This window comes from Bos grunniens, chromosome 1, assembly GCF_055505025.1.
Source record: "Bos grunniens cultivar Pamir isolate PY7600 chromosome 1, Bosgru_T2T1.0, whole genome shotgun sequence".
In the NCBI taxonomy this organism is placed as follows: domain Eukaryota; kingdom Metazoa; phylum Chordata; class Mammalia; order Artiodactyla; family Bovidae; genus Bos; species Bos grunniens.
The window spans coordinates 91502933-91516589 of record NC_141165.1 but is presented as its reverse complement, the minus strand read 5'-3'; the positions used below and the strand labels follow the sequence as shown (position 1 = coordinate 91516589).

Genomic DNA, 13657 nt, shown 5'->3' with positions numbered 1-13657 from the left:
TTCAGCTTCAACATTAGTCCCTCCAATGAACTCAGGACTGATCTCCTTTAGGATTGATTGGTTGGATCTCCTTGCAGTCCAAGGGACTCTCAGGAGTCTTCTCCAACACCACAGTTCAAAAGCATCAATTCTTCGGCACTCAGCTTCCTTTGTAGTCCAACTCTCACATCCATACATGACCACTGGAAAAACCATAGCCTTGATGAGACAGACCTTTGTGGGCAAAGTAATGTCTCTGCTTTTTAATACGCTGTCTAGGTTGGTCATAACTTTCCTTCCAAGGAGCAAGTGTCTTTTAATTTCATGGCTGCAATCACCATCTGCAGTGATTTTGGAGCCCAAAACAATAAAGTCTGACACTGTTTCCCCATCTATTTACCATGAAGTGAAGGGACCAGATGCCATGATCTTAGTTTTCTGAATGCTGAGCTTTAAGCCAACTTTTTCACTCTCCTCTTTCACTTTCATCAAGAGGCTCTTTAGTTCCTCCTCACTTTCTGCCATAAGGGTGGTGTCATCTGCGTATTTGAAGTTATTGATGTTTCTCCCAGCAATCTTGATTCCAGCTTGTGCTTCCTTCAGCACAGCGTTTCTCATGATGTACTCTGCATATAAGTTAAATAAGCAGGGTGACAATATACAGCCTTGATATACTCCTTTTCCTATTTGGAACCAGTCTGTTGTTCCATGTCCAGTTCTAACTGTTGCTTCCTGACCTGCATATAGGTTTCTCAAGAGGCAGGTCAGGTGGTCTGGCATTCCCATCTCTTTCAGAATTTTCCACAGTTTATTGTGATCCACACAGTCAAAGGCTTTGGCATAGTCAGCAAAGCAGAAATAGATGTTTTTCTAGAACTCTCTTGCTTTTTCAATGATCCAGTAGATGTTGGCAATTTGATCTCTGGTTCCTCTGCCTTTTCTAAAACCAGCTTGAACATCTGGAAGTTCACGGTTCATATACTGTTGAAGCCTGGCTTGGAGAATTTTGAACATTACTTTGCTAGCGTGTGAGATGAGTGCAATTGTGCGGTAGTCTGAGCATTCTTTTGCATTTCCTTTTTTTGGGATTGGAATGAAAACTGACCTTTTCCAGTCCTGTGGCCACTGCTGAGTTTTCCAAATTTGCTGACATATTGAGTGCAGCAGTTTCACAGCATTATCTTTTAGAATTTGAAATAGCTCAACTGGAATTCCATCACCTCCACTAGCTTTTTTCGTAGTGATGCTTCCTAAGGCCCACCTTACTTCACATTCCAGGATGTCTGGCTCTAGGTGTGTGGGAATGATCACACATTCGTGATTATCTGGGTCGTGAAGATCTCTTTTATACAGTCTTCTTTGTATTCTTACCACCTCTTTTAATATCTTCTGCATACCATTTCTGTCATATATTGTGCCCATCAAGAGATCTGTAGTCTTTCCCATTCTATTGTTTTCCTCTATTTCTTTTCATTGATCACTGAGGAAGGCTTTCTTCTCTCTCCTTGCTGTTCTTTGGAACTATGCATTCAAATGGGTATATCTTTCCTTTTCTCCTTTGCCTTTATCTTTTCTTCTTTTCTCAGCTATTTGTCAAGGCTCCTCAGACAACCATTTTGCCTTTTTGTATTTCTTTTTCTTGGGGATGGTCTTGATCACTGCCTTCTCTACAATGTCATGAACCTCTGTCCACAGTTCAGGGACTCTGTCTATCAGATCTAATCCCTTAAATTTATTTGTCACTTCCACTGAATAATTGTAAGGGATTTGATTAGGTCAAAATGGTCTAGTGGTTTTTCCTACTTTCTTCGGTTTAAGTCTGAATTTTGCAATAAGGAATTCATGATCTGAGCACAGTCAGCTCCTGATCTTGTTTTTGCTGACTGTATAGAGCTTCTCCATCTTTGGTTGCAAAGAATATAATCCATCTGATTTTGGTGTTGACCATCTGGTGATGTCCATGTGTAGAGTCTTCTTTTGTGTTGTTGGAAGAGGGTGTTTGCTATGACCAGTGGATTCTCTTGACAAAACTCTGTTAGCCTTTGCCCTACTTCATTTTGGACTCCAGGGTCAAACTTGTGTGTTACTCCAGGTATTTCTTGACTTCCTACTTTTGCATTCCAGTCCCCTGTAATGAAAAGGACATCTTTTTGGGGTGTTAGATCCAGAAGGTCTAGAACTAGACCTAGAAAGGTTCATAGAACCACTCAATTTCAGCTTCTTCAGCATTACTGGTTGAGGCATAGACTTGGATTACTGTGTTAATGAATGATTTGGCTTGGAAAGGAACAGAGATCATTCTGGTGGAGAGGTCTGACAAAATGTGGTACCCTGGAGAAGGGAATGGCAAACAACTTCAGTATTCTTGCCTTAAAAACCCCATAAACAGTATGAAAAGGCAAAAAGATAAGACACTGAAAGATGAACTCCCCAGGTTGGTAGGTGCCCCATATGCTGCTGGAGATGAGTGGAGAAGTAACTCCAGAAAGAATGAAGAGATAGAGCCAAAGGAAAAACAGTGCCCAGTTGTTGATGTGACTGGTGATGGAAATAAAGTCCAATGCTGTAAAGAATAATATTGCATAGGAACCTGGAATGTTAGGTCCATGAATCAAGGTAAATTGGAAGTGGTAAAATAGGAGATGCAAGAGTGAACATCAACATTTTAGGAATCAGTGATTTAAAATGGACTGGAATGGGCAAATTTAACTCAGATGACCATTATATCTACTACTGTGGGCAAGAATCCCTTAGAAGAAATGGAGTGGCCCTCATAATCAACAAAAGTATCGAAATTCAGTTCTTGGGTAAAGTCTCAAAAATGACAAAATGATCTCTATTCAGTTCCAAGGCAATGGAATGTTACTCAGCCATAAAAAGGAACACATTTGGGTCAGTCCTAGTGAGGTGGGTGAACCTAGAGCCTATTATACAGAGTGAAGAAAGTCAGAAAGAGAAAAACAATTGTATACTAAAACATATATATGGATCTAGGAAGATGGTACTGATGAACCTATTTGCAGGGCAGCAGTGGAGACAGACTGAGAACAGACGTATGGTCACAGCTGGTGGTGGGAAGGAGAGGTATAGAGAGAGCAACATGGGAACATACATTACTGTAAATAAAATAGAAAGCCGGTGGAAATTTGCTGTATGACTCAGGGAACTCAAACTGGGGCTCAATAACAACCTAGAGGGGTGAGATGGGGAGAGGGGTGAGAGGGATGTTCAAGTGTGAGGGGACATGGGTGAACCTATGGCTGATTCATGTTGACTTTTGATAGAAACAAATGCAATACTGTAAAGCAATTTTCTTTCAATTAAAAATAAATAAGACAGTAGCATTATTTGTGATGGCAGTATTATAATATCCCCAAACTACAAATGACTGGAGTAGACTGAATAAATTGTATTAAATTTCTCTAGCAATGAAAATGAACTTCATTTACATGTAAATATAATATTAGAAAAAAGTGAAACACTTATCAACAAGTAAAACTGACTTTCGGTATAAGAAGTCAGATTTGGGGAGATAGAAGTAATAATCAGGAGAAGCACAAGTCAACTGCTGGTAATATTCTATTTCTTGATGTAGTGATAATTACATGAGGTTCACTTTGTGATAACTAAGTGTTCAATTTATGTGTGTTATGCTTGAATTAAAGAGTAAAATATACAGTGTTTTTCACATAAGTGAGTAATTTTATTTCTAGAAATTTATCGCCTAAATATACTCTATTTGAGTGAAACTAAGTCATAAAGGATAGTCATTGTTGCATCGTTCATAGCAATGGCCTATGGCTTCCTCGAGTTCAGGCTGGTGAGTTAAGAGTTCTCACTCTGGTTTGGCTGCATTTTCTGGCCTCACCAGTTCAGGGCTAGGACTGTGACACTAGGTTGGAGATGATGCCCTCGAAATGTGGATTGACTGGCCGCTGGGTCAGGAAGCACACAGGTCTATTTTGGTAGTAATTTAATTAAATATTTATTAATATTAAAAACTGTATGGAGGTATTAACATTTATGAAAAAAAATTTTACCAAGTATGCAATATGAGTTTTGACAAATATACATGACAGTGTAAGTAATGTAAACACCAACAGACTAATTTTATAAACACTATTCATCACCTCAAAAGTTCCCTTGTGCCCTTTTATTACCTGTCACTACTTGGCCCTGTAAAACCACTGATTTGCTTTCTGTCACCATATTTTTAAATATATTATAATTTTATATAAATAGAAGCATAAATTATTTTGTTTTCTTCCACTTAGCATAATGTTTTTGTGATTTATCTGTGTTATTAATAATATTTGTGACTTGTTCATTTTCATTTCTGCATAATATTCCATTATGTGGATATAAAAAAATGTGTTGTATCTATTAACCATTGATGGAAATGTGAGTTTTTTCCAGTTTGGGACTATAAAGAATAAATCTACTATTAGCATTCAAGTAAAAGTCCTTATGTAACATTTATTTGTATTTTCATGGGTAAATAAGAGCAGAATTTCTCAGTCATGTGATAAGTATATATTTATGAGACAGAATAAACTGTTTTATAAAGAGGTTATATCATTTTGCATTTCTCTGAGAATGTATGAGGGTTTTGGTTTTACCACCTACCTGTCAACAGTGCATAGTGTTGATCTTTTCAGTTTTATCTACTCTGATGGGTTCGGTGGTATCTAATTGTGGTTTTAATTTACGTATTCCTGGTATCTAATTATGGTTGGCATCTTTCAAGTGCTATTTTCACATTTGTGCATGTTGTTTAACATGTGAAACATCTGTTTATATCTTTTGCCTACTTTTTAAATCAAATTATCTTATTATTACTGGGAGTTCTGTGAATATTCTGAATAAGAAATGTATTTTCCACAATCATGTTTTCCTCAACCTTCTTGAATATCTGGAATATTTTCCAAAGCACTTTTAACATCCTTTTCTGCCAATTTTACCATCTATTTTACTTCTAGATATGTTTCTGTTGATTTATTTTTCCCCCTGGTTATCAGTCTTTTTCTTAATTCTTTATATGCCTACTATTAATACTTTTCATGTAGTTAACATTGTGAATTTTATATTTATGATGATATTTTATTGGATTCTTTTCAGTAGTTTTCTGGAAGAAAGTTATGTTACTTAGAATAATTGTTTTTGAGCTTGTTTAGGATGGATCCAGAAAAGCCTCTAGTTTATGGCTAATTTGTTCCCACTACTGAAGTGACACCCCTGTATCTGTTTTCCCATGTATTTGGACATCTCAGCCTTGGATGAGCTTTGCAAATTACTCGTTTTACCTTTTTTGGTAGTTTGCTCCCAAGCCTGGGGTAGTTTTATTTACATGGGTGCACAGATCAGTACCCAGACAAAATCTGAAGAGAGCCATTCTATAAACCTCTGGTGTATTCTATCTGTGCTGCTCTCTTCTCTCTGGTATTTTGCCTTATAAATGCTCACTGCTTTTGCTGCATCAGACTCTGATTTCTGTCGCCTCAGTTCAACAAGACTTCTGATCTGTCCTTTGAGCTTTGGTTTCCTGTGCTCTAGCCTGGGAAATTTCTCCATCTGCTAAGCTAGAACACTTAAACTAGAATGCCTAAAGTTTATTTTGTTATCCTTCTTTCATCTTACTCTATGTTTCCTGTTGACCAGTATGTGAAAACTGTTGTTCAATATATTTTGTCCAGTTTTCTAGTTAAGGTATAAGATTAAATTCAACATCCTTTCAAATAACCATTGCCTCACCTCCCCAAACCTAAGGTATAACTTTCTAGTATTGTTATTTTTAAATTAATTTATTTATTTAAAAATCAATTGGAGGTAGTATTCTTATTTTTAACTCAAAATAAAAATAATTATTTTTGTTGGTGTCATACATTCTAGTTGCTTTTTTTCTCAAAATTGCATTTGGGAATTCTTTTATACCTGTAGGCAGAGGAACTACATTTTAACATTAAAAATTTAAGAGATATTAATTCACTACAATATGTAATACTGTACATAAAGAAATATTAAGATCAATTCTACTTTGTGTGGAAAATTTCAAAGTACTTTAATAACATTTCTGATTTGATGCTCATAAAAGCTCTGAACTAGATAAATCTAACATTGTAATTCTCATTACAAAGTAAAGAAACTAAGGCCTGGCAATATTTATTAATTTTTCTCAGTCACATAATCTATAAATGATGAGATGGGATCTTCTGACTCTTATAATGCTTTTTCCAGTTTCCAGAGTCAGTCTTCCTGGAAGATGTAGAACTTTATATGAAACAGCAAAACATCTAGTACGATAGAATTTTTCTTTTCACTTATTGTGAGAAAGGCAGTGAGGAGCAGTAGAAATAACTAGATTTACAGTAGCTGGTGACTCGTCCACAAGATTCAATCTAAGAAAATAACATGGAATTATTTAAAGTGAGGAAACAACATGCATAGAACTATTTTATATTTAATGTAGGAAGCAAAAAGCACAGATTTACAATTTTTCAGCTAGAAGTCGTGTTGTGAATGGAGAAAAAAAGAGTTTAGTATATGCCAACAGAGGAGCCTGGCAGGCTACAGTCCATGGGGTGGCAAAGAGTCAGACACGACTCAGCACAGCACAGTGGTTAAGGTGATCAAAATATCTGCTTAGGAGATCTTTAAGGGAGATTTAGTTAAGAAATTAATTCAAATAGTCTCTGTAGTTTAATAAATGGGACAAAATAAAGAACAAAAGATTGAGGATATTATTTAATTTTTATGAATGAAAATTCTCTCTCTTCATATCTACCATAGTATCAAAACCTTTGATATATGAAGTTAATCTTTATATAAAATTTTATGTTAAATATATACTCTATTTAATAAGAGAACTAATTTGGAACCCCAAAATTATGATTTTATTTGAAAAAGGCATCTAATTGCATACTTAAGTATCTGTAGCTATTAAAGTCTGACATTTCTTGACCTAGTTTCCCCTTCATAGCAGAAAGATTTTCTGCTTTTACAGAAGAATCACATAAAATCAAGTTATTAAAGAACAGGCTGAGTAATCACTACTTACATGAGAAAATATCTGAGAAAACATCATTGCAGGTCATTCCTGTTTTTTTGCAGTGGTCCTGGCTATTATACAAGGTTAACCTACCCTATTGGAGAAGGCAATGGCACCCCACTCCAGTACTCTTGCCTGGAAAATCCCATGGATGGAGGAGCCTAGTAGGCTGCAGTCCATGGGGTCGAAAAGAGTCGGACAAGACTGAGCGACTTCACTTTCACTTTTCACTTTCCTGCATTGGAGAAGGAAATGGCAACCCACTCCAGTGTTCTTGCCTGGAGAATCCCAGGGATGGGGGAGCCTGGTGGCTGCCGTCTATGGGGTCACACAGAGTCGGACACGACTGAAGTGACTTAGCAGCAGCAGCAACCTATCCTATATAAAAGACACCATTTCCTTCATGACTACCAATCACTGCCTGACTTACCCAATCCTAAAGCATTACTTTCCAATAATCATATTTATTTTTTTAATTCAGAGACAAAATAATAATGGTTGGTGTGATACATTATAGTTGTATTTTTTTTTTTCTCTCAGAGTTGCATTTGGGAACTGCAATGGGTTGGCTGTGGTGGATTTTATACAGAAGACTGTACTGTTAAGCATGGGGACCATTGACCTGTATAGATCAAGTGACATATACCAACGACAACCACGGTCTCCTCGAAAAAACAAGCAGTTCATTGCAGGTAGGAGATAAAACAAGATGATTATGAACTTATTTAGTTCACCTGTTTTTTTTTCCTTTAGATTTCTTGTCTTCTGTGATGCTATTCAAATGCACAGCAGTATAAAATCAGCATAATTTATAATGCCATGTAAGTAAAATTGGGCAGAAATATAGCAAGACTCTGAAAGGGTAAAGAAGTTGTTTAAACTTCAATTTGTTATTAATGTTAGGAAGCATCTCAATGTTCTTAAATTGAATTCCTAAGAAATAACAAAATAAGACACTATTGAATATAAAAATGCTAAGAAAATTAGTCTCTTTTGTTGAAAAAAACTACTTACAATGGTTGTGTGGGATAATTTTCTTCTAATATACTATAGCTTTAAAAATGTAACAATTATTCACCCATTATAATTTTTTAAATTAGCTCCATTTTTTAGCTGTCATTTTTTCTTGTTGGATGGTGACTTTCTTGGAGGTATTTTCACAAATGCAGTAAATGTTAATTAACATTTTACAGTGCTATGAAAGATGATATTTTTCTTGACAGGACAATTATAAAGGAAAATATATAAAGTTATTAAACAAGCCAAAATACTTTCTACATGTAATATCAAACTTTGATATGCCAAGTTATGCAATGGTTTACTGAAATTTCAGTAAATATCCAAATAGTTGGCTTTGTAAACATTGCCAATATTTTGTATATTTTCTGTCCACTGACATAGTTTAGTTGGTAAAAAAAACTGGTTGAGCTAAATGGTTTGCAGCTAGACATGCGTCTACAGTATTACATATTACATTATACAGTTTCTAAAATTTTCTGTATTTTTAAAACAATCAGTTGAATATTGACACTTTTACTAAATATACCAAGCGAAGACTATTATAAAGTAAAAAAAAAAAAAAGTAAATGATTGTAGGTTTTATTTTTTAAATTGTAAGTGTGCCAAATTTAACATATGAAAGTGATAATAAGTGAAGTTTCCCTTGGGACTAATAAAAAATTACTTGATATACTGAAATTCTTTGTTAATCTTTCTTTTGTAAGCCTCAACCCTTTCCAAATTTATAGTCTAGACTCTTTTCAGGAGCACAAAAGTTCTCCTTCAGAATCTGGGTTTTGTTCTTAGGGATCATGCATGCACAATTTCTCTATTCTGCCTTTCTTTCAAAAGCCAGTAGTCGTAGGAGCAGAACCTGTCTAGTTTTATATTTCTAGCACTCCTTTCAGCAATATTTTGGAGTGCTAGAAATATAAAACTAGATAGGTTCTCCTCCTTTGACTACTGGCTTTTGAAAGAAAAGCAGAATAGAGAAATTGTGCATGCATGTACCATGAGATTCCCTCATGATTGAGAAAGAGAAGGTTGATTTTTGAAAGTTTGTGTACTCTCTATAGATATTAGGGGAAAGTAAGCACTGTTTGTCTGCTGAAACACTAATTCAATCAGAAAAGCTGTGGATCTTAAGACAGTTTCTAAGTTACTTGCTGGAAATACACTGTGGAATGACAAAGTGCGTATTTTGACAAGAGATAATTCAATTATCATTTAATTTAAACTTACTGAGCCTCAAAAATTATGATTGGAACTCAGAATTTTAATGATTCAAAAATTGGGAAAAACTGGGATGAAGTAAACTATGCTTGTATTTAGTTATATAATGAGTACTCACTTTGTTATTAAAAAAAAAAAACTAAACTCCTTAGGCTTTCTTGTTAATACTGAAAATTAAAGACAACCATTTTTATATTTATGACATAACATATAAATTATTTATAAGCTAAATAAGTTTACTATGTAAAATGCATGTAAGAGAAATGCCATTTATTTTTATAAGAGACTTGATTGAATAAAATTACTACAGCATACTCATCATTCATCTATCACCTCTTACTTTCTAATTAATTTATTTTTTTAATATCTCCTTTCTAATTTGATTACCTAAACTTGCTGCAATTTCTTCATCTTGGCTGTTCTAGATTCTGGTATGATATCACTTCCTTTCACTTTAGACTATTTTTCTCTCTTCCTTCTGCCTGCTGCTGATGCTGGTGTTCTGGCATGTTCCAAAGACAACTTTTGCATGCGTGGCCTGTCTAACTTTTATCCTGATTTAACGAAACGGATCCGTACTTCCTATCAGAGTAAGTTCTATAAAGCTTAGGCAAATAGCTTTTTTAAGTCATAATGCTTGAGTTAAATCCATACACCTGTGCTCAGTAATGTGTTTGTTAAAACACATTCAGCATGCATGCAAATTTTTGTTTTGTTATGGAAATGCAACCTGATAATTTTAATAAAAATTACATAACCACTTCAAATAGTTATTGTCAAATACCTATTTACCCATATTCATTGTTTCAGTGTTTCTTTCAAATCATGCATACCATGTGTTGTTAGTCCACGAGCCATTGTCTTTTGTTTTGAGGAGGAAGAGCCATGGTGTCCTTGTAAATAATAAACCTGATAATCTAGTATCAATAATAATGGAATGGTTATTTTGGAAACTTTGTGCCTTTGGCCATTTTAGAAAATTATTGTAACCAGGGCCACAATATTTGCTTTTTCCAGTATAAGTAGATTTCTTGGAGCCAAATATTTCCAATGTCTGATGCTTTGCATTCAAATAGAATATGCAAATAAACATTTATTTATTTATTTTAGGAGCCAAACACTGACATTGGGAAATTAAGGTTGTAAATAAAAGTCAGTAATGGTAACTCTTACTGTGGTAGCAAATGCAAATCTGAAAATGGTGGAGTCAGATATTCTTAAAAATGATGCAGAAAGAATGAAGAGTGAGAGTATGATTAGAGATGCAGATATTAGTGATGCTATGGGTGAATATTTATTGGTATGAAAAGATGTGTATATATGTTAATCTATGCTATGTTTGAGAACATTTGCTTAACAATACATATAAGATGATATCATGTTTGTATAAAATATACACATATGGATACACACACGTTTGTTGCTCTTATTCTGCATTTCTTCAGACCTCACCTCACCAGCTTGTAGATATTTAACAAAATTACATCACTTATAAAAATCTAAAACTTTGTGTTCCATTAACTAAAGGATGTTAGTACTATTGAAATCCTTTAAAATTTCTGGGGCCCAGAGGTGACTTATTTTTGCTCATAACTATTCCCTAGGTATTACTGGAACACAGCCAAACTCATTCATTTACGTATTGTCTGTGGCTGCTTCCAAGTTACAATGGCAGAGTTGAGTAGTTGCAACAGAAACCATTTGGCCCATGAGACTTAAATATTTACCGTCTTGCTCTTCACATGAAAGATTTGCTGACCTCTCTGCTATACTGTTCATTACCCATCCCCTGCCACCTAAAAGGGTCCAGCCAAAACTTTTCCTAAAAATAGTCTCTAGGTGGTTTAACATACATATTCAAACTTCAGAATCCTAGTCTAGCCTTCCCATGGTGGAATCCGCCTATTGTGTGTGTGTATATGTGAATGTATCCATCTGTACAGACGGAAGAAGTTTCTGGAACATGAGATTGTAAATTTTATAAATTTCTTTTAATATATTTTATTGTATTTCTATAATAAACATGTAATGCTTTTATAGTAAAAGAAATTGGATACTGAGAATAAGAAGCAGGCACTTAGTTAAACTATATGAAGTCTATAATATCAACCATGATATAAAGCTTAAATGTCATTTACCTTGATTACTTCAATAATCTTATGTTGTCTTCAGAATAAAAAAAAAAAAGATTTTAAACCTTCCTTCAGGGTACTCTAAAATATAATTCCTATCTACATCTTCAAATGAATTTTCTACTCCACCTATAAAAACACTCCTTTTAAGTCAGTGTGTGGCTTTTACTACACTTATAAGTGGAACTCTCTGGAAACTTTCCTTAGATTTCACTCTCTTTAGTAAACCTTTCCTGCTACCATCAGAGTGCTTTGCACCATTTCCTTAATTTAAAATGTCTACAATGCCCACAGTGTACAGACTTGGACACAATAGATTCTGAACCACTTAAGTGGTACTTAGGTTTGTTTGTGTTTTAATGCATACGCTCTACCTTTATAAGTGCACAAAGAGAACCTGAAGACCATATGTAAATTTCTTGTTATCCTCTTACACCAGCACAACTATGAGCTCAGTAAGTCAGTGATGATGGTAGTGGGATAGAGTCTGACCGGTGATGCTTTTCACTCACATGAACAACGGGAGACTTTTCAAATTTGACAAATGAGAGTAGACATGGCTTCTGTAGTTACTGGATTCACTGGAACTTAGAAAAGAAATCATAGTTTCTTCTAAACAAAGAATTAAAGTGTCAAGACATAAGAAAAATCAATCCTTAGAAGGCCATAAAGAGATGCTACATGTCTTCCGTGAAACTATGATTTGTAAATGAAATGAAATGCTTTGGAAAAAGCAGGAGACATAGGGTCAGAAGGTTTATATCAAGTTCTTTCTTTTCTTCTTACTGACTAGACATTACATTTATATCTTAAGCAAATAATTTAACTGCTCTGAGTTTCTTTTTTCTCATAAAGTAAAATCATAATCCCTACTTACCCTTTAGAGATTTTTGGAACTTTTCAAGATTAGTGTTTATAATAGCACTGCTATAAATATTAGACATTATTTTTCTATAATTATCGTCATAGAAGATGAAAGCCACACCACAGGTTACATAACTTTTGCAGAATACAACAAATTTATGGAAGATTTAGGGCTAACATCCAGTCAGCTGCTTCATTGCCTAGTGCTTTTTACTTTTTACTTGTGATAATGACAAATTTTGCTAGTTGAAAATTGCTAATAATACCATTTGAACCAAAGGAGTAAAAAGTATGCTTAGGGTAGAACATTGTCAGAAACTGTGCTTATGCATCAGTTTCTAGTTATGCAATGAGGGAATCCATTGGAAAGTTTCAATCCTATGTAGATATTTTCTTTCTTTCACTGCATAGTTTTTTCAGAGTATGGGGAGTCATAACAGATCCTGGATACACAAATCAGAAGCATAAAGAAAAATTGGAGAAAAGGGGGGAAGATAATAGAGGAGAATTAGAAAAGAGAGTCAAATATTTTTAAAAAATGATTGGAGAAAGTCAGGAAAGAAGGAAGAGTAAAACAAAGAATAAGAGGAATGCCTCAAAGAACAAATAAATGGGAAAAGTCCATTCATTTAAAGAATATTTATTAAGCATCATCTGTGTCAAATATTTTTTGGTACTAGATATTTAATGAATAAAATAATTATGGTCTCTTCCCTCAATTTATAAGATAAAACATACAAAGAAATTTCTAGACATACAATTATAGTTGAAAAAAGATAATGCTGTCAAAGAAAAAAAATGGAAAAGGGGCTGATTTTTGAATGTGTTGTCAGTGAAGGCCTATCTGAGGAAGAAGCATTTAAGTGAATCCTTACAAGAAGGAATAAGACAAAGCTTTGAACTTACAGTTCTGAACAAGATAGAATAACAGGGACAAGGTTTAACATCCTTCCCCAAACACACAAACATAAACAGCCATAATGAATGAAACTGTGGTTTTCAAGACATGGAACATCAGGCAATGAAAACCAGTAATTTCTGGCAGATGAGAAACAAAAGAAGTGAACTCTATAACCGTACCTGTTTACTGCCCTGAGAGAGTTTCTAGATTGCAGCAAAGGGACAAAGGGGAAACCCAAGAGGAAACCAGCTCCCTATGTTGAGAAGATGGGGATGAGAAACCAGGGAAACCAAAGCAGCTCCAGCACATAAGGAGAGGATCCCAGAGATCTACAGTTCCCTCCTTGAACAAAGTACCATACATATTCTGTAGCTATCCTGGGACAAGAACCATCTGAAAGGACTAAAGGAAATGGTACCCAACACTCAAACAATGGAAATAGTATCTATTTTTTACCACCAGGCAGACTAGAAAAATATCAATGTAATTCATATCCACTTCTAA

The 13657-nt window shown here is 34.7% G+C and overlaps 1 protein-coding gene and 1 long non-coding RNA gene across 10 annotated transcripts in view; one reads left to right on the top strand and one right to left on the bottom strand.

Moving 5' to 3' along the window:
- Positions 1-13657, top strand: part of STXBP5L (syntaxin binding protein 5L) — a 455210-nt gene that overhangs the window by 339269 nt on the left and 102284 nt on the right. For 4 of the 8 annotated variants that reach the window (XM_086404109.1, XM_086404070.1, XM_086404045.1 and 1 more), the window contains exons 19-20: positions 7565-7716; positions 9775-9846. In XM_086404109.1, the coding sequence (XP_086260235.1) occupies positions 7565-7716; positions 9775-9846 (224 nt within the window). The remainder of the gene's footprint in view (positions 1-7564; positions 7717-9774; positions 9847-13657) is intronic. The other 4 variants (XM_086404086.1, XM_086404055.1, XM_086404063.1 and 1 more) reach the window with 1 other exon arrangement.
- LOC147379912 (uncharacterized) overlaps positions 1549-13657 on the bottom strand; it is a 97526-nt gene continuing 85417 nt past the window's right edge. The window contains exon 2 of one of the 2 annotated variants that reach the window (XR_015164902.1): positions 1549-2107. This is a non-coding gene — a long non-coding RNA (uncharacterized LOC147379912). Of the gene's footprint in view, positions 2108-4812; positions 6375-13657 lie in introns of those variants that run through there. The other variant, XR_015164903.1, reaches the window with a different exon arrangement.